The sequence below is a fragment of the Meles meles genome, chromosome 9 (assembly GCF_922984935.1).
Source record: "Meles meles chromosome 9, mMelMel3.1 paternal haplotype, whole genome shotgun sequence".
Classification (NCBI taxonomy): domain Eukaryota; kingdom Metazoa; phylum Chordata; class Mammalia; order Carnivora; family Mustelidae; genus Meles; species Meles meles.
This window is the reverse complement of record NC_060074.1, coordinates 28650072-28670402: the sequence shown is the minus strand read 5'-3', so window position 1 is coordinate 28670402 and position 20331 is coordinate 28650072. Positions and strand designations below refer to the sequence as shown.

General features: G+C 57.2%; 1 protein-coding gene across 5 annotated transcripts in view; it reads left to right on the top strand.

Moving 5' to 3' along the window:
• Window positions 1-20331, top strand: part of TNS1 (tensin 1) — a 225321-nt gene that overhangs the window by 26191 nt on the left and 178799 nt on the right. For 4 of the 5 annotated variants that reach the window (XR_006820300.1, XM_046019222.1, XM_046019223.1 and 1 more), the window contains exon 2: window positions 16643-16757. Coding sequence is in view for 1 of the 5 variants with exons in the window: in XM_046019225.1 (XP_045875181.1) it covers window positions 4378-4410; window positions 16643-16757 (148 nt within the window). In the remaining 4 variants the exon portion in view is untranslated. Of the gene's footprint in view, window positions 1-4262; window positions 4411-16642; window positions 16758-20331 lie in introns of those variants that run through there. The other variant, XM_046019225.1, reaches the window with a different exon arrangement.

Sequence of the window (20331 nt, the reverse complement as noted above, 5' to 3'; positions counted from 1 at the left end):
GGCCGAGTGCTGGGTGTCGGCGTCCTGCATGTCCCCGGCTGTCGGGCTCTGTAGCAGGGCGCTGGAGAGGAACCCCGGAGCCAGCAGTGCCCCGACCTATTTGACGGGAGGCATCTGGGACTGACTGGGAGGAAAGCTGTGGTGTGAGCGGCCCCTGCGTGGACGGTGGTGGGTGGCAGGTTTGGCAGGAAGCTGGAAGCATGACTCCGGGCTCACTGGGACTGCATGGTAGGCCGCCGAGGGAGATGTGCGGGGCCTGGGAACCGTGGGACTGGGGCCGTGTTCCTGACCACTTCTGTGACCTCCCTCCTCTGCTGTGTTGCCGTCTGTTTGATGAGGGGCCTGGGTCAGATAAGCTGCACCCCAAAGGCCAGACTCTCCCAGCGGACATGTTTCATTCGGCTAGTAGAATTTTTTTTTAAAGCCAACATTTCAAAATTTGGGTTTTTTTGTGCGTATCTTGTATGAAAGATTTTATGTGATAATTTAGATTTGGGACCCCTTGACAGATCAAAGGATCTGGTGGTCTTTTGTCAGATGTCCCTGATGCCACAGTGGCTGTTGTCACTGAGGAGTACATGTCCCCTTTAGCTGGGACTGCCCTCTTGAGGTCCCCAGAGACCCCTTCCTTGCCCACTCCTCCCATTTACCTTGTGTCGGGCCCCTGAAGGCTCTGACCGTGACCTTCCTCGTCGCCCTGACAGTGACTGCTGGCTGAGCCCAAGACTCTTTCCACCTCCGGTGTTCTTGACCTTCAGCTTCTGTGCTAGTGGTGACAGAGACAAGACCCTGTACCACCGCAGGAGATGGGCTGGATGATAGGAAGAACTTTCTGATGGACGAGTGTCGAGGGATAGGAAGAGTGGACTGGAGGGACCTGGGGCCTCAGCCTGGGAACTTGGGGCCATCAGAAAAGGTGGACCTGGCAGGCACCCGAGAGGCCATCCATCAGCTTGGTCATTCTGCAGGTGAGGAAACAATGTCAGAAGAGGGGGGTCAAGGGTGTCACAAAGACCCTGAGCTTCATTCCTGCCCTCGCTCACCCATCCCTCTGTGCCAGCTCAGTGCCCCTGTGACCTGCGCCAACCCCAGAGCCTGCAGAGTGGCTAGTGCTGGCTGCTGGGTCTGGATCTGGAGGGCATCTAGCAAGTAGGGTTCTGTGTGCAGATGGGGGAGCCGAGTGGAACCCAAACCTGGCAATGGCAGTGGGGAGGCAGTGGGGGTGGCGGGGCACAGGGTGGAGGTGGGTTCTGAGGCTTCTGGGATCCCAGCCCAGAAAATCCGGCCAACCCACTGGCATGTCCCTGAGGTCTGCTGCAGACAAGACCCTGGTCCAAGCCCAAGGCGGGGAATCCCAAGCTGAGCCGTATTTTCTGGGCCCCCTGGGGGTCCTTCGCCTGAGAGAGCCCAGAAGCCAGGGGGTGCAGGAAGAGACGGTGCTGAAGCTGGGTGGGTGTCACAGTCGTGTGCAAACATGCGCAGGCAGGACTGCCCGAGGCCCGTCCAATCAGAGGGAGAGAGAAGGAAGGTTTAGGAAGCAGACCGGAGATGCTAATGGGAGGAAAATAGCTTAGGACCCACTGATTGATAGAGCGACTCATTCATTCTTCAGACGTGTCTGGTACCTGCAGTACGCCAGACTTTGGGGACATAAGACACAGGGCATGTCCTTGGCCAAGGAACGCTCCCCTTGTGTGGGTAGGGAGGGGACACCAGGCTGTGAAGGATGATGAATGGGTGATAAGCCAGAAATGGGGTCATTACAGAGTTAGAGATGCCTCAGGTGACAGAGTGTAACATTCAACAGGGTGGTTAGGTAGCGGGAAGGACTTCCCCACGGCAAGAGGTTCAGATCCAGGAGAGACCCCTGCAGGCTTGGAAAAGAGGGATGGGGACATTCCAGGGGGACCCCCAGCATGAGGGTCCTCCGCAGGCTAAGGGGACTGGGGAGGAGCTGGCTTGAGGTCTGCGGGGCTGCTTTGGGCTTTGTGGGAGGCCAGACAAGCTGGTGTCACTGTGACTTGGTCTTCCGGCTTGTTTTCCAGCATTTCTGGGAAGCTGCAAGGTGATTTCTCAGAACTTCTGAGATAGCTGCCTGGAGGCACGTCTTCTAGCTACGCCAGCCGCAAAGAGTGGTGGGAGTAGGCAGGGGATAGGGGTGGACCAGGGTGCTGGGATGTCAGGATGTAGCTGGCTGGGCCCTCTGAGCTGTGGGAAGGCTGAAAGGGCTGGCGGCTGGAGCTGGGCTCTGAAGGGCCTCCTGAAAGCTGGTCCTTCTTGCTTGCCCTTGGCTCCAGTCTGTGGAGGGTGGGAAGGTTCGCGGGTGTCTGTCTGAGGACGCCCCCAGCGGTGGTCACAGGACCAGCTATGCATGGAAACCTGGTGTGCTCAATGTCGGCCAAACCATCAGTGAGCCCCAGCAGGCCTGGTAGGGAGCTCACTTGCAGCTCTGTAGTTCTGCAGAAGGACCTGGAGAGACTTGGAGAAGGGGTTCCTTCCCTAATTCCTCACTCTGTCTCCTTGACAAGAACCAAGACTCTGAACTCAGGCATCTGCTCCAGCAAGGACTGGAATCAGACACCTTGCTTCGGTGTCCTCCCCTGACTTCTCAGAATCCCCAAAAGATAGAGTGTCAGTCCCTTGTGCAGTGCACAACCTACATTTCCGCACATGGTAGCCTTCCCCTGGAGGAAGTGTGAAGGGATCCCTCTCTTTCTGGAGTTAGGCAGGTAAATGTCTCTGTTGGACTGGGAGCCCACACACCTGGCTGGACAGGTCTGGCTGAGGGGAGAGGCCGGTTGTAGGGACCGAACCCTTGGGTTGTGCCACGTGTGGTGTTGACAGAGGGTGGCAAGGGCATGTGTTTGGGTGAGGTGGGGGAGAGTGTCAGGGGATACGGAAGCCTTTGTGCATGCCAGGGGCACACATGGCACACTCGTGCATGCACAGGGGAGCCAATCGAGGGGACTTCCTTGCCAGGTGATGCAATCTAGAAAAGTGGTCTCAGAGTGCCTACTCTGGGTGGGGCCCTGTTCTCAGTGCTCTGCGTGTTTATGTGAGTTGGACTGTGTGTCCTGGTGTATGTGTCTGCAGAAGGCGGTGGGGCTGAGCTCTCTTTCCCTCCCCTGGAAGGCTCCAAAAAGCAAAATGGGTGATTCACCAGCCCCACCCACCCTCACTTGGTCCAGCCTTGGCCAGAGCTCAAAGAGGAAAGTCTTTGGGGGGAACGTGGGGTGGGGGCGGGGGGGGGATCAAGACAACAGGGCTGGAGCAGATTTTGCTGCATTCCCTTGCAGCGCTCCCCGGGAATACATTTCTATTCCGTACCCTACTTTTTACCCCACTCTGGACCCCAAACTCTCACCCCTGAGCTAAGGTGGGAGTGGGGGAAGGGGAGGGCTGGAGGGGAAGGGGAACACGTGGGGGAGAAGTCAGCGAAATGGTGGGAGGTGAAAACTGGGCCCAGGGAGGGGGAGCAGGGAGGTGGAGGAGGAAGTGGGGAAATGCAAACCAAATGTTGGCCCAGGGTACAGTCAAGAAAAACAGACTCTTGCAGGAGCCTGGAGCGGGGCTCCCTTTAGGAAGGGCAGGAAGGGCTGGGACAGATGTTTGGAGAAAAGAAAGAAAGAAGGGGGAAAAAAAAAGAAGTAGGAAAAAAATTGGAATGAAATCCATAGCCTGGGGGCAGGGCCATTCTCCCACAGTCTCGGGCCTGGTTTTTCTTGTGTTAGGGCCTGTTGCTGAGTGTGTGCAAATAAATGTGTGTTCCCAGGGCATGGAACTGGGACTTCGGACTTCTGGTCTGGAGGGCAGGAGGGCCTGCGTCTGTTCTCAAGAGATGGGATGGGGCCAGGGAACCCCAGGATGTACAGATTGTGTCTGTCTGTTCATCAGGGGTCTGGGGGCAGAGAGTGGGGCTCTGCAGTGAGGACCGCCAGCATCCGATCAGAAGGCAGGAGCCCTGGTGGCTCACAGGGCTTGTGTGTCTGGAGGTGGGGGTGGGGGCGCGGGGTGGACAGGACAGTGATGGCCTGGGGGGAGCTGTCTCCAGTAGCTGTCCCTTTGCCTTGTCTTGTCTCCTTCACCCCCCCCCCGCCCCCCTACAAAGCAGGGCTTCTGACCCCCAAGCCACCAGCAGGAGAGCCTGGGAGGAGGGAGGAGACAGGAGGCTGGGACTAGGGGGTGGAGTGGGGGGAGGAGGCAAGGAGGGAGGGTGAGCTGGAAGCAGGCAGGGTGAGAGGCCCGGCAGATGCTGGCTGGAGTAGCGGCGGCAGACTCAGTCTCGGAGCTGCCTTCTGCCTGCTCCGCGGGGGCCGTGAGCTCAGGGGGGCCGTAAGCAGGCTCCAGGCTGGGCCTGAGGGACGGCACCCGCTGAAGATGACGTGGATCTGTCTGTCCTGCATGCTCTGGGTAGGTCCGGCTGTTCCAGTTGGGAGGTCGTGGGTCCCCCCAGTCCCCGCCTTCCATCTTAGGCTGAGGCTGAGAGCCAGCGTGGGGGGGTGTTCGTGGTGAAGGTGGAGGGCCTCTCTGCCTCTTGCCGACTGACAGAAGGACAAACAGACTAGAGTGGGCCCTCAGCCATGGTCCTTCCCTATCAACAGGGACCTCGGCCCTGGTTCCACTGGTTAGGACATACCCCCTCAGCTCCTCTCTTGAGTCCGGGAGCTGTCGTAGAAGGAAGCCATCCGGAAGTTTGTTTCTTTTCGGAACCTCTCCTGGCCGCCCCCCACCCCGCCACACTGGGGGGAAAACACTTCACGCCCTCGGGGGCTCAGTCCAGGCCAGAGGAGGTGGCCATGCTGGGGGCCTGGGGAATGGGAGACGCCGACCTAGGGAATGAAGCCTGGGGAAGACTGGCTGCGGAGAGTTCTGCTCGGATCCCATCACTTTTATCCCTTCTAGACTCACTGTCAGCTTCTACCCGCTGCTGCCGCTTCCTTTCTAGGCCTCCCATCCTTACCAAGACCCTTCTGCCTTTCTCCCCTCCTGCCTCTCCCTTGTCATGTCCCCCACTTCTCCCCACTTAGGGAGGTGTGTGTTGGGGTGAAGGTGCCCGAGTGGTGGGCAGGCAGGGTTTGGGGGCCATATGATGAGTTTAAAAGTCTCCTGTGGGGGGGGCTGGGAGAGTCCTGACTGCCATGGGAGGGGTGGGGGGAGAGGCGGGAGACCCCTCCACCCCCCACCCCCCAGCCCCCGCTCCAACCTCGTCCTCAGAGAGGTGAAGGCATGCAGGGGTGAAGGCATGCACGGGGTCAGGAGGGCGAGGAAGTCATCCCTGGCTGAGGTTCATGTGGGTCTCCATGAGACTGATGGCTGGTTGTGGGGGGAGGGGGCTTTGGGCCCAGGATCCAGATGTGGCCTTTCCTGCCCCTTTCCCTGGTCCGGACAGTCCCCAGGCATGCCCAGGCTGGGGAGAGCTGTGGGATATCAGACGAGGGCAGCCAGGTGTCCTTGGGGCAGAGGGGGGAAGGGTGGGAGAGGGGGCTGGAACAAGGGGGTTTGGGTGGAGCTCGGGTGCAGGGGTGGGTTAGAACAGCCGAAGACGGAGAGAGCCTGGAACGCCCTGCACAGAGGCTGCACCAGTGATTTTTCTGGGCTGGTGTTAACATCTGTAGAACGGGAGCCTTGGCCAAGTTCATCACTCTAGGCTCTTCCAGCTCCTAGGATGAGCTCTGGAAGGCCTGCCTACAGGGCCGAGGATTGAGGTGGGCAGCAGGGGAGCCCTGCAGTGGCCCACATAGCTGTTAGCTTTCCAGGGGTGACAGGCTGCTGTGGATGGAGGAAAGGCCACTTCTGCTCAGAGGTTGTGGGAGAAGTACTTCACCTGGGCAGGCCTCAGTTTCCCCACTGGTGAAATGAGGGTAGTGAAGGGGAGTTGCCGAGAGGTAGGCAGGAGTGCCCTGTGGACCTTCCTGCCCTTTCTGAGTGCTGGGAGAAGGTGATGGTGACCAAAGGCAGGAGTGGATGCTGCCACTTTGGGGCCTCTAAGCCCTTCCCCTGCCCTCTTTCCTGGTCCCTTCCCAGCTCTGCCCTTCCCGGCCCTGTGGGCCAGCCCAGTGGGTGCTTGTCTGTGGGAACGGGGAGAGCCAGTGAGAGTGGGCTGGGCAGAGGGGATGGCTGGGGGCTGGAGTCTGGGGAAGTGTGGGTGGACAGAGGGCACAGTTCTGGCTGTGTCAGGACCCTTGGATCCCCCTCCCCCACAGTGTCGTCGTCCCCCCCCCCCCCCCCCCCCCCCGCCCCGCAGCTCTACCAGCAACCTTCCTCTCTTCCTGGTGGGACTCGGGTGTATGTTTGTGGCAGGCTATGGAAGGGTAGATGGCCCGGTGAGGAGATGGAGCACAGAGGCCCTGGAGACCTCACCCAGGGGCAGCTGGTGGCGGGAAATGTGCAGACTCTGACACCAGATGGGGCTAGCTTAAAATCTTAATTCCAGTATTTACCAGATGGGCCTTGGGTGAAACAGTTCCCTTCGTGAGACTCCGTTTCCTGGTCTGTAAAGTGGGAATAATAAAGCACACCTCGCATGACTGGGATGAGCACAGAGATCATGTATGTCGAAAGATCGATGTCCAGTCACACAGTAGGTGCTCCGTAGATGCTCATCCTTCCCCCACTCCAAAACCTCCTACCCGCCTCGTGAGATCCCCTGAACCCCTGTCTGCTGTGTGAGAAGGATCTCCCTGGGAGGGCTCTGGTGGGATGGGGCCCCACCTCTGAGGCTTGGGACCTCCCCGGGACCACCCAGCTACACTGAGGAAAACAACTAGCTGGGTCTTCTGCCTCAGGGAGGTAAACTGAGGCACAGTATGAAAGAAATAGGTCTTGTGCCCTCATGTGCGTGCATGCTTGTCTCTGTGGACGGGGATGGGGACAGGTGCTTTCTCTGGGCAGCAGTATATCTGTGGTGCATGGTTTTCACGAGCTCGAGGAATAAAAATCATTTATTAGTGGAGGAGCGAGGCTACATGTTATGCATAACTTGATTTTCTCATCAGATGCTCCTGTTATTACATATTCAGGGAGGGTTTATTTAGAAAATAATTACATGCCCATTCATTGAGGCTTTTTGGGCTTGTGCTGATGGAGTTGGAGCTGCAGGTCTTCCTTCCAGAAGGGCTCGCTCTCCTCTCTGGAACTGGGAAGGTGCTTATCGAGGTGCTGGGGCTGAAAGAGGCCGCGGAGGGCCCGGGTGGTGGGGGGAGGGCAAGTGCTCTGGCCCTGCTCTGAGCAAGCCCCGTGGCCTCTGGCTGGTCACTTGACTTCTCTGGACCTCACAGACGTGGGGAAAGTACTCTCAGAGGCCCTTTCCAGCTGCAGACAATGAATGATCTCTTTTCTGGAGCTGGTGTTCTTCCCAGGGCTAAGCGCGCAGTTTGGTTCAGAAGGATCGAGAATCCTCATGAGCCCACAGATTCTCGGTGTGTGCTTTCTGCCACAGAGACCCCCCAGTTTGACCGCTTGGTTCTGAACCCGCTGTCTCTGGAGTTTTGTTCGCCTCTGAGGACCGTGCCCCTCCCCGCCACCGCCCCGCGTCCCGGGCCTCCTGATAAGTGGGGCTTGGGACCTAGGCTGAGCTACATGAGACTGACTGGGGTCTGAAAGAAAACCCTCCTTTTGCAAAGCTTTCCAGAATGACGTCTGAGGCATGAAGTCAGGGACAAGTACCTCACTGTTTCTCTGCAGTGATCAGAGGAAGGGCAGTGGGCTGGCTTTGATCCCAGCCCGCTACTTGCTAGCTGCAAGACCTTAGGCGAGTAGCTTCATGTTCGTGTGCCTCAGTTTCCCCACCTGTCTAGAGGGTTGTTGGGTTTTAAATGAGCTAATGGGTGCCTACATTTAGAATAGTGGCTTTCACACAGTCAGGGCTCAAGAAATGTTAGCTCTTACCATCTGTTGGCCTGTGTTCAGAGCCCTTAGCAAGCTAAAGCAGAAGGAGAACGGGGTTCTCCTGGTCCCCCATCAAGGGCTTTCCATGCTGGGAATCCTCCTGGGCAGGGTGGGTGGGGTGCGTGTGAATGCGGCCAGGAGAATTAGGAGAAGGAAGGGAAGGCGGAGAACAGTCAGGGCCTTCTCCTGCCAGCAGCAGGCACGAAGGTCTGAGTGTGGCCTCTGGGGCCAGCCTGCCTGGATACCACGTATTAGCTGGGTGCCCAGGCGAGTTACTTAGCCTCTCTGTGCCTTCCTTGTGTACAGTTCCTCGACTTCAACAGTTTCGTTCGAAGCTCAGTGTGATTCTGTATGTCTTGCAGGGCCGGGATGACAGTTCCAGTTTCCAGCCATGGTGAAGGGCACCCATAGAGGGGAAGGGGCCTGCCCAAGGCCCACATGGCTTCTGGGTTCAGTGTTCCTAGATGGGGAAGGGTAGGGGCTGGGAGGGCTTTGGCGCTCTGGGTTGGGGGTGTGGGGGCTGGGGGTAGCAGCCAGTGCCGGGAAAGCGCTGTGCGCGACAGAGAAACCATCCGGTCACTGGGCCACGTGGGCACCCCCACCACCCGTCCGTCTGTCGAACGGGTGGTTATGGGTGCCTCCTTTCTTCAAGAAGCTGCAAATTTGGACTAAAGATTACAATAAGGTGGGCGTTGCCAAGAGGGAAGCTGCAGGGGTAGGTAAGGGGAACCTCACCTGGACTGGAGGAAGGGGAGGTATTGCGAAAGGTGAACTTCAATGTAGGGGTGAAGCTGAGAGCTCAGAAGTCCAGGTGCAGCAGGTAAGGATAACTGTGGGTGGACGGGACCGGGGAAACTGCCGGGAGGTGTTTGGGCAGAGGGACACTGAGGACAGAACTTCTGGTCCATTGTCAGAGACATGGGAGTGCGGTGACTAGGGACTTGGGACCCTGCCTCTGGGAGGCTTGGATTTGAACCTCTGTTCCACCTTGCCCTTCCCGTGTGTCCAGAGCAGGTTCCTCAGGCTCCTCGTCACGTGAGGAGTCAGTGAGGGAACCTGTGGCAGCCTCTTGCTGTGGCACCAGCGCATGCCTGGGATCAGCCCATCCCAGGTTGAACCCTGCAACCCACCCCAGGAGACCACTCACTTGAGGGCACAAGAAAGGACCTGGGACTGGCTGCTCAGGCATGTGGGGATGGAGTTTGTGAGGTTGCGGAGCAGGACCGAGAGAGGCAAACTGAGGGGAGAGGTGACCCAGCTCCGGAGACTGACTCTGGTGCTGAATGCTGGGCTCCCAAGCCTCCATGTGCCGCTGTGTCACAGGGGAGGAGCTCAGCGAGACCTCCTGCCCTCCTCCCTCCGTGGAGAAGCAGGAATGCTTAGAGTCAAAGAGCTTTCATCTCAGCCTGGTATCTGTGGCTGGTGAGGGGGGTGACAAGTGTCCCTTCCCTGAGGGCAGGCCGGTGGGCCTGTTGTATAATTACACGTGGGGAAACTGAGGCCAGGCAGCAAATCCATTCAGTTGGCTCCTTCGGAACTTGTTTAGGGATCGCATTGTTCCAGGTCATGGGGACATGGAACAGAAGTCCTGGCAGACACGGGCTCCCTAGTGCACACATGAGTGACAGATGACGTGAAACATAGCCCATGCCTGGGGGGTTGCTTACCAGGCGCCAGACATTGTCTCAGAACAACCTGTGGGAGGCGACTATTATCAGCCCATTTCACTTATTAATAAAGTGAGGCAGACGGGGTTAATCCACTTGCATGGGGCCACCTGGCTAACGGGAGGAGAGGGGACAGTCAGATGACATAGAGGGCTCCAATGGGGCACCAGGAAAGTGGGACCAGGAGAGGAGGGGGTGCTTGGGGTGGGGTGGGGTGTGGGGGTTGGCTCAGCCTGAACAAACTCCCCGAGGAAGTAAGCAGACATATCCAAACTGAGGGACCTCCTGCAAAACAGCCCGGAGTCCTCACAAAAGGGAAAGCAAAAGGTGGTGTGTCTAGATGAAAGATGAAGGAAACCCAGCAAGGAAACGTCATGCAGGGTCCTGGTGGATCCCGAGTCCCAGAGCCGACCCAAACCAAAGACCCAGCTATGACGGACGCTAATGGGGCAAAAGCGGGAATTCGAATATGAACGAAATCTTCGAGAATGGTACCCCCTTGACAGGGAGTTTCCTGCGTGTGACCCTCACGGCGGGCTTTCTGTGGGAGCCAAGGCAGGAGAAACCACGCAGGCAGGAGAGGCACAACATTAACAAACGGTGAATCACGGTGATCGGAACATGCATGCTCATCTTTTCCAGCGCTTTCAAAGCCTTCAGAATGAGAAAGACAGTGGTGAAGACTCCGAATCTGGTGTGCAGTGTAGCAAGGGGGGAGAGTATCTGGGAGGATCTCCCTGGGGGGGATGGGGCTTGAGTGTGGCCCCCCGAGGACCCAGAGAGGCTTGGCACGCTGAGAGGGGAGGAAGGACTTTCTGGGAAGGGGGAACAGCAGGGCAGAGGCTCAGAGGTGGACACAGGGTGGGGAGCTGGGGAGCGGGGTGTGGAATTGAGATGTCGGGGGTGGGAAGGGCTGGGTATGGACGGAGCCTGCTTCCCCTGAGGGCTTGAGGGAGCGCACATTTCGTCTTGAGTACATGTGTAGCCATGGAAGCCCTCTGGGTAAGTGGCGGTGTCCGTGATCCCACAGAGCTGTGCTCTTTGGAGGCTGCATAGATGCTGTGTGGGGAGGAGGGCCCCAGGGTCGGGGGCCCAGGAGACTGGGGCAGTGGCTGTGGGTCAAAGTGACCCGGCCTTCCACAGGGCAGACACCCCGGAATCAAAAAGCCCAAGAAGGCTGAGAGTGTTCGGGAAGCAAAATTCAGAGTCTGGCAGCTAGTTGGATTGGAGGGTGGAGGGCTGGGAGGAGTTGGGGGTGACTCAGAGTTTTCCACCCGGGCGACGAAGAACACCGGCAGGCCATTAGCTGGCTAGCAGATTGGTGGTGGTGGTGGTGGGGCGGTCTAAGGAACTTTGGTGTGTATGTGAGGGGGGGAGGTAGGTCTGGGGGAAGCTTGCACTTGAAGTGACTGGGGTCTCCCAGATGCCAGCCTGCGGCTTCTTGGGGGGTCCGAGTCTTCCCCACAGAAATGACAGCTGATGCCAACCATGTCCTTGTGTCCCCACCCAAGAAGACAAGGCAAGGAGGGGTGGATGGCCAGGAGGCGGGGATAGCACCGACTGACTCTCCAAGCGCCTGCTTTTTGGTGACTTTCTTCCCCTAGGCTCACTGGCCAGCAGACGTCTGCCCTCTGGCCACAACATCTGGGGGCTCCTAGTGGGGGCAGGGTTGGGGGAGCTTTTTGTGGAGGCGGCCAGAGGCCTGAGCTGGAGGACCCCTGGAGCTGTGAGTTCCCTTTCACTCCCTACCCCCACCACACTCTGCCCCCATAGGGCAGGGAGGAACTGACAAACAGCCTTTCCCACCCCAGGGCCCAGGACTCCCGCCAAAGCTGTTCCAGCCAGATGTGCCACGCCCCTCTGGCAGGAACCTTCTGGCAGTCAGTCTTGGCTGAATGGAGGGTGGGAAGGACAGGATCCTCCTGAGGCCCCGGGAAGCCCTTGGATGCTGGGTGGGGGGTGCTTATCACAGGGTTTGGGCGCTGGGCTTGGAGGGTGGGGAGGAATGAGTTCCTCGCTAGGACCCCTTCCCTTCTCTGGGCTTGGGCTCTTGAGGGAGGCAGGTCCTGCCATGGCTGTGCCTCCTCTGCCCCCCAGGATCCCCCAAGTCCTCTAGGAGCTAATCCAGCTATGATGGGTCGGGGAGTGCTTCGGGATGCTGTCTGCCACTTGTCAGGAAAACATAACCAGTGGCTACCCCTGAGCAGAGCTTTGCCTTTGTAGGCTCGTTCCCGTCCTCTACTCGCATCTGCAGAGTAACCCTGGGTGAGGGCCATGTGGGTATCAGACCCCCAGGTTTCTTCTTCGCCAGGATTTTAACCTCGGGTCGGTCGTTGGGACGCTCTTGTACCCCCTTGCATCGAACCACGCGTGCTCGTGGCTCTTGCGCCCTGAGTTTTGCTTTGCCTTGAATAACTTCATAGATCATGTCTGGTCCCTGCTTACAAGGACAGCCCCTTCAGATACTGGAAGATCTAAGGCTCACCCGCCCTAGACTTTCTCCTCCAGCAAACTGGTACCTCCAGAGCTCTGCAGGTGACTCTTTCGATGACTTTGCCAGACACCCTATCTTACAGCTGGGCGAGGAGGCAGAGGAGGTCACAGCCCAGGGCCACTTGCCTGGAGGTGGCCTCCTCCCTCCCACCTCACTCCCCAGCCTCTCCTGGAGGGCTGATATCCCAGGAGGCACCCCTCTCTGTAACCATGAGCATGTCCTACCCCGATTCCTTCAGCCCCGTCTCAAAGTGGCCTAATGTTTCCCCTGCTCTTTCTATACCCAGACTATCTTGTCCAAACCCATCATTTTCCTTTGGGGTCTGTGAGGCCCAGAGAAGGTCACTGATGTTCTCCTCTAGACTCCCATCCCAGAGCTCCTTCGGCAAGAGAGCCAGAATGAAGTGGGGGGAGGGGCAGGAGTGGGCTGGGCCTTGACCCACAGGCTGCTTAGATGAGTGAGGGAGGAGAATGTATCTGAGACCCTGTTCCTGTGTGCGGAGAGAGTTTGTAAACTCACATTTATGAGTTTGGGCAGGAGGTCCCAGGGGAGAACCCTGGGCGTTTGCTTGTCAGCCTGGAAGTTTCTGCCTGCTTCCCATCTGTTCATTGGGCTGCCAGGAGCCTCTTTTGGGGGATTCCACTGTTCAGCTATACTTTGGGGAGAAGGCCTCCTTCCGTGGGCTTTGGAGGAAGAGCTGGATTTGGGGTATAGACAGAGAGGTCTAGGGGCTCAGCTGGAATGGGGAGTGACTCCACGGAGTGGGGGAGGCAGGCTTGGGGGGTGGCTGGAGTAGGCCTGAGAAGATTGGGCTTTAGGGCTTCCTGCCTGCCTCCTTACACAGTCCTTAAACTGAACCCCAAGTCCCTTTCCTGCACCTCCCCCCAGCCCAGGGCTGGGCTGCTGCCATTCACTTTGGGCCCGGCCCCCTCCCTGGAATGTCTAAGACAGAGATTATTTGGAAGGCTGCCAGCCAGGGGCCGAGCCTGGTAAACAGGGGAGCTGAGACTTCAGAATGGTGGGGGCTCACCTGTCCCTCCCGGTGGGCTGGGGGACACTGAGTGAGGTCTAGTGCAGGACAGTGCCCAGCCCTGCCCCTGCTACCATCCTGCCCCCACCCTCCGCAGAAGCTGGAAGCATAACTCCTAGGACCCAACACTCCAGACCAGGGGGTCCCAGGCCCTGCTGCCTGGTTTAGCCACCAGGGGGCAGTGCCGGACTCCCGGCTCCTCTGCCCTCCGCTCTCTCCACCTCTGTCCTGGGCTTTGTCTCTGCTGGGGCTGCCTCCCTGTCTGCTTGTCTTCTCTTTGAATTTTGAGCCCGTCTCCAACTTCAGAAACGTTGCAAATACAGCGCAAAGAACTTGTTTTCCTGAGCTGTTTGCGGGCGAGTTGCTGACACAGCACCCTATGTGCTTTCCTAATTTTCCTACGAGGGCTCTCTCCTACCTAACCCAGCCCAGCCATCAAAGTCAGGGACCTGACATTGGCACACAGCTGCCGTCCCCGCCTCAGACCCCGCCGAAGCATGGCCAGTTGTCCCGATGATGTCCTTTACGGGCTCGGGAAGAACCCAGTTCCAGGCAGCCCCTGCCTTTGACGGTCGTATCTCCTCAGACTCCAGCGGTCTTTCTCATCGGTCTGGAAATCTCAGTCTTGCCTTGACGTCTGTGACCTTGTCGCTTCAGATGATCACAAGCCATTTAATTGGTAGACTGTGCCTCAATTTGGGTGGGTCTGATGTTTCCTCATGATTACATTCCGCTTGTCTCTTCCGCAGGGACACGGCAGATGTGGGGTCCTGTTCTCCGAGTGTCCCCTCTGCGGGGCACGATTTCCATTCACCCCGTTACTGGTCATGTTTGCTTTGTTCCCTTGATTAATGAGGAGTCTGCCAGGCAAAGTTACTTTTTACCCTTTGTAATGTAGAGGCGTGGCGTGGTGAGGGTCTTTGAGATGTGTGAATCTTCTGTTTCTCATCACACTTTGAGTTTTTTCACTTATTTCCCATATGGGCCTGGACTCATTTAAGCCACTAGTACCATTCCATATTGTGATGCTCAAATCCGCCCAGGTTTAAAAGCCTTTGGGGGCCCATTCGAGCTGGCGCCTGTGTCCTTTTGTCTGTCTGCCCCTTTGATTCTTGGGTTCCCTTTATAGTCTCCGTGTGTTTCTGTCTAATTTCTCTAATTCTCTATGTGCGCTGGTTCGTCTCTGCCTTTCTTAGCCTCTGCCTCATCTGGGTCTTCTTTTCTTCCTCTTTGACTCTTTGTTGCTTTTCTCCATCCTTCTCTGTTCCTCTCTCTTTATCTGTGTCTCTCTAATTCTTTCTGTCTGTCTGTCTCTCTCCCTTTCTATCTCATTGCCTCTTTGTTTCTCTGGCTTTCTGTCTCTCTCTCATTCTGTCGGTTTTTCTCTTGTGGCTCAGCCTCTCTCTTCCCCGGGACTCTCCACTGCAGTGTCTTCCAAGAGGATTCTGGACATGCCGGGTGTGTGGGAGGCTGCCTCCCTCCCTCCTCTGAACACACAAGTCGCCCCCTCCAGCCCCAGCCCAGAGGCGCTGGCGCAGGGTATGGGGCGGGAGACGTGGAAGAGAAGAACATCCCTCCCCGGGACTGCAGGGTCTGTCATCAGCTGCGCCTCTATGTGTGGCTCTGCGTGTAGATGGGGGTCAGGACGCTCTGGGCCCTGGAGAGGGAGGGAGCGAGGGAGCTGCCAAGGTCTGTGCTCTGCTGGCCCCTGCTGCCAAAGCCGGGAAATGAATCAGGTTGGACACCATGGTGGGGTGCCCTGAAGAGGCATGGTGCCTGTGAGCAGGCATGGCTTCCTGAACCGGGAGCTCCCCCAGCCCATGCCTGGGCTGAGGGCCGCAGAAGGGGGTGGGGGGTCTAAGCCCTGGGGGTGCAGGGCTTTGCGGCTTAGGGTGCGTTCCCGTACGTGGTTACAAAAGACAGACTGTTGGGGCTTGAGGGTGTGGGGCCCAACCTCCCGCTGTCCAGAGTAGGAAACTGAGGCCTTGGTAGCAGTGGGCAGTGACTGTAGCAGGGGCTTACAGCCGGTCGGACCCAGAGAAGGCTCTGACGGCCTGCCCGCCTCTCATCTCATGTGTGTGGTTGGGCTTTTTAAAAAGGAGATTTAACAGGGGCGCCTGGGTGGCTCAGTGGGTTAAAGCCTCTGCCTTCGGCTCAGGTCATGATCCTGGGGTCCTGGGATCCAGCCCCGTATCAGGCTCTCTGCTCAGCAGGGAGCCTGCTTCCTCCTCTCTCTCTGCCTGCCTCTTGGCCTACTAGTGATCCGTCTATCAAATAAATAAATAAAGTCTTTAAAAAAATAAAAAGGAGATTTAACAGACCAATATTTTCTTCTTTCTTTCTTTTTTTTTTTTTTAAGATTTTATTTATTGATTTGACAGACAGAGATCACAAGTAGGCAGAGAGGCAGGCAGAGAGAGATAGAGGAGGAAGCAGGCTCCCCGCTGAGCAGAGAGCCGAATGTGGGCCTTGATCCCAGGACCCCGGGGATCATGACCTGAGCCGAAGGCAGAGGCTTTAACCCACTGAGCCCCCCAAGAGCCCCCCAGACCAATATTTTCATAATGCAAAGAACTGCAAATAAAAATAAAGACGGCAGAAGGTTTCTGGGCTGGGGCCGGAGGTGGTAGCAGGGGGGTGAGAGAGAGTGGGGGGTCGTGGCATTCCGTGGTAAAGAGGCTAAGGACCATCGCCAGTAGAATGGATAAAGGAAGCAGCAACTTTCACACGTGGGCTACCACACAGCAGTGAGCCGCGTGGCTGAATCCCACAGATCAACCCCGAGCGACAGACGCCAGACACAGGAGTGAAGTTCACTGCGCAGTGAAGTTTCAAACCCCAGCAAGACGAGTGTTTGCCGACAGAAATCACAATAGTATCAGGGCGCCTGGGTGGCTCTGTTGGTTAAATATCCGACTCTTTTTTTTTTTGTTAAGAGATTTTATTTATTTGAGAGAGAGAGAGAGAGAGAGAGAGAGAGACTGCGTGCACAAAGGGAGAAGCCGACTCTCCACCGAGCAGGGAGCCCGGTGGTGGGGCTTGATCCCAGATCCTAACCTGAGCTGAGGGCAGACGCTTAACCCACTGAGCCACCAAGGAGCCCCGAGTCCAACTTTTGATTTTGACCCAGGTCATGATCTCAGGGTCTACTTGGGATTCCCCCCACAACCCCCTCTCTGCTCTCCTCCCCCCTCACACACAAATTAATAAATAAAATCTTAAAAAAAAAAGTCACAGCAGTATTTACTTAAGGGGGCTATTGACTGGGACAGCTATGAGAGGGTCTTCTAGAGTGATGACATGGCGTATGTGTGTGAAATTGTATTGAGTAAGTCATGTGAAATCAGTGTCCCGGTATGCGCCCACCTCAGTGTTTGGGTCTGGGTCTCGTTCAGCTCTCTTTCCTGGGGCATCTCCTCCCAGAAATAGGCTCAGACCTGTCACCCCTGAAGGGGCTGTCTCACCTCTCGTTTTCCCCAGTCCTGGCCCACTTCTCCCCGAGTTCCCCCGCCTCCTTTCCCAGCCTTGTGCCCAGGCCTGATCACTGTGCCTCTCCCCCCACAGCCAGAGGATCTGGAGGCGCCCAAGACTCACCACTTCAAGGTGAAGACCTTCAAGAAGGTGAAGCCCTGTGGCATCTGCCGTCAGGTCATCACCCGTGAGGGTTGCACTTGCAAAGGTGAGCAGCTGGGCAGGCTACGGGAGATGGGGAGTGCGTCGTCGTGGGAATGAGGTGGCCTAGGACCTGGGCGGATGTCCTTGGGGTCCTGGCCTCATGCCGGGTTCTCATGTTGGGGGGTGGGTTGCTGAGCACAGCAGATGACAAGCTTGTGGGCGTTTGTGGTACGTGGCAGGTGGTGGGTGGCATGGAGATGGCATGTAGCCTGTGTGTGGATGACATAAAGAAGGCCTGCAGGGGGCCTGTGGCAGGTGTATGCCTAGTGGTGTGTGGTGTGTGGATGGCACGTAGGGAGCGTGTGGATGGCGTGTGGAGGGGGTGTGAGTGGGGTGTGGCCAGCCTGTGGGTGTCGTGCAGCTGGCATGCAGGTGGGGCGTGTGGATGTGTGGGTGTTTTGTGGCGGGCACGTGGATGACACGTGGAGGTCCTGTGATTGGCATGGGGATGGGGTGTGTGGGCGGCGTATGCCTGGCACTGGGAAGGGCACCAAATTTAGGGGTGAGTTTAAGAGGCCCCAGATCAGACTGGGGCGGGGCGGGTGGCTGTTGGGCAAAGTCACTGTTCTCATGCGCTTCTGACCCAGCCTGGGGTCTGGCTGCCACTGTTGTCAGAGAAATCAGTGTCTTGCTCCAGATTGCACCGTAAAATCAGTGGGACGCCCCTGTGCCTGATCTCGGTGTCTGATGTCATCGCCTATCCAGCTGCCCTGCCAGATGCCTTCCTCTCCTCCCTCATTTGCCAGCCCCGCACCCCCCCCCCCAATATAGTTTGAGCTTCTCTGCTGCCAATTCTGGCTGTCACACCTCTCACCTGGAGGGCTGACTGCAGCCCCTTTGCCTCCTGACCCATCCTCTCCAATCCACCGCTCCTCACCCTCTCCCAGAGGGACTCAATGCAGACCTAGTTCTGTCTGTCCCGGGGTTCAGCCTTGGGAGCCTCCCCGGCCCCCAAGCCAGAGCACTGCCCCCTTCCTTCACTATGAGGCCCAGCGGCATCCACCCTTGCCAGCTCTCTGATCCATCTGCCCCTGTCCCCCAAGTCCATACTCAGCCCAGCTGCACCTGGACTGGCTCTTGCATAAACCAAGTGTGTCAAACATGCCAAAGGGGCCAGTCTTGTTCTTGCCCTGGGCCTTGACTCACGTGGCTCCACCTGGACTTTCCCCTCCATGTCCCCCTCACCCCAAGTCTCAGTGGGGCTGGGAAGCAGAGTAATTATCAAAGCCATTTGTATCACAGCGCTCACAAGGCTCTCCTGTGGTGCTCACAGCGTGGGGTGGGGGTCGTGCTTGGTCACCCTCGTTTTACAGAGGAAGAAGCTGGGGCTCAGTCCCTAAGACTCTTGCCAAGGCACACAGCTGGCTGGGTCTGAGTGGGGCTGTCGGGGTGTGCTCCCTGGGGGAGGGAAGTCTTCCTAGACAAGGAGTTTCAATGGCACGATGGAGTGGGGAGTGGGTGGATGGGAGCGTGTGAGTGTGTGCGAATGTGCATTTGGAGGACATTCTAGGCACCTCCCGCTGTCCTTCGCGGAAGAGCTGGGATACCCAGATGGGATTCAGGCGGCCAACAAGGACTTCTGCAGTACCCAAATTCGCCGTATAGTGTCACCCTCCTCCCAAGAGGTCCGGCTAGGACGGGTGGTGGGTCAGGGTGGGGTGGAGGAGTCAGGCCAGAATTGCTGGATGCGGGTTTTTGCATTTTACTTGCGTCACTGCCCCACCTGACCCCGCCCCCTGAACCTGGTGAAGTTCACCCCTGAGCGTCCCCCCCAGTTCCTTCCTTCCTTCCCTAGTGTGCCTTCCCTTCACCCCAGTGACCGCTGGCACTTCTCTGATAGGAGGCAGCACAGGGGTGGGGAAGAAGGAAGTCCTGGCACTCACTGTGTGACCTTGGGCACATCTGTGGCTGAATTTTCTGTGATGGTCTGTGGTCCTGGGTTCCCCTGGGTCTGTGGTCTGTGGTCCTGGCTTGAGGGCCTGGGCTGAAGAGGGGATGTGACCCGTGGGAATGGAAGGCTTCTGAGGTGAGACACGGGTTTTACCTGGTTCGGAGCCTGGCCCTGCTGGTGTGAACCAGAGTGGAGGGCAGGTGGCCAGTGGGCTGCTGGGCTGGTTTGGCAGCTCTGAATGAGTTACTGAGAAGTGGAAAGAAAGCCAGGACTAAAGTCCAAAGGCACCACCAGGTGTCAGGGCAGGACTGGGCCATGGAAGGGCTGGGGTCTGAGGCCAGCAAGGGAGGAATGAAGACTCCCAGCTCTACAGGCTGTGGTGTGGCTTTTCAGCAAGACCGTCAGCGTCACCTGGCCTGAGGTCAGTGTTGGGGTCACTGTACTTACTGGTGGGCGATGCAACAATGAGCCAACTCTCTGCTTTGAAACCAGGAGGTGGCACAAACTGGATAGATGCTCTTATCCATCAATCCATCCATCCACCCATCAATCCATCCATCCATCCATCATCTATCCATCCATCCATCATCTATCCATCCATCCTCCATCCTCCAACGATCCATCCATTCATTCATCCTCCATCCATCCATCCATCTATCCATCCTCCATCCATCCATCCATCCATCCATCCATCCTCCATCCATCCATCCATCCATCCATCCATCCATCCATCCATCATCTATCCATCCATCCTCCATCCTCCAATGATCCATCCATCCATTCATCCTCCATCCATCCATCCATCCATCCATCCATCCATCCTCCAACCATCCATCCATCCATCCATCTATCCATCCATCCTCCATCCATCCATCCATCCTCATCCATCCATCCATCCATCCTCCATCCATCCATCCATCCTCCAACCATCCATCCATCCATCCATCCATCCTCATCCATCCATCCATCCATCCTCATCCATCCATCCATCCATCCATCATCTATCCATCCATCCATCATCTATCCATCCATCCATCCATCCATCCTCCATCCATCTATCCATCCATCCATTTTCCATCCATCCATCCATCCATCCATCCTCCATCAATCCATCCATCCATCCATCCATCCATCCATCCATCCATCCTCCAACCATCCATCCATCCATCCATTTTCCATCCATCCATCCATCCATCCTCCATCCATCCAGGGCCACAAGATATGCATTGTTGCTCCCTGGTGCAGGGCGTGATTGTGGACTAAAATCCAGGTCATGTTTTGTTTGCCAAGCCCAGGGTTTGCTGTGCTCCGCTTCCTTTTCCAGGCTTCAAGTCTGGGGTTACAGAGTGGTTACCCTCTGGATTCGTGGCTGCGCATGATGGAGGGCAGAATGTCTGGAACATCAAGGGTGTGAATTCAGTCTCCACGGGGCTTGTGGCACTGAGGGAAGTCCTGCAGGCAGGGGCAATGAGGACAGTTTCCTGGATCTAGAGAAACTGGGGCGCTTGTCTGCCTGAACTAAGGTGGCAGGACATTCGGACGTAAGTGTGACTGATAAACAGGCCAAGAGGTCACTGTGAGACCTGCCAGTCTTCTCTTTCGCTGAGCCTGTTTCCTCCTGTGTGCTGTGGGGTTAATAATAAACCCTGTCCTGGGTCCCTGGGCAGGTGGTGACTGTGAGGAACAC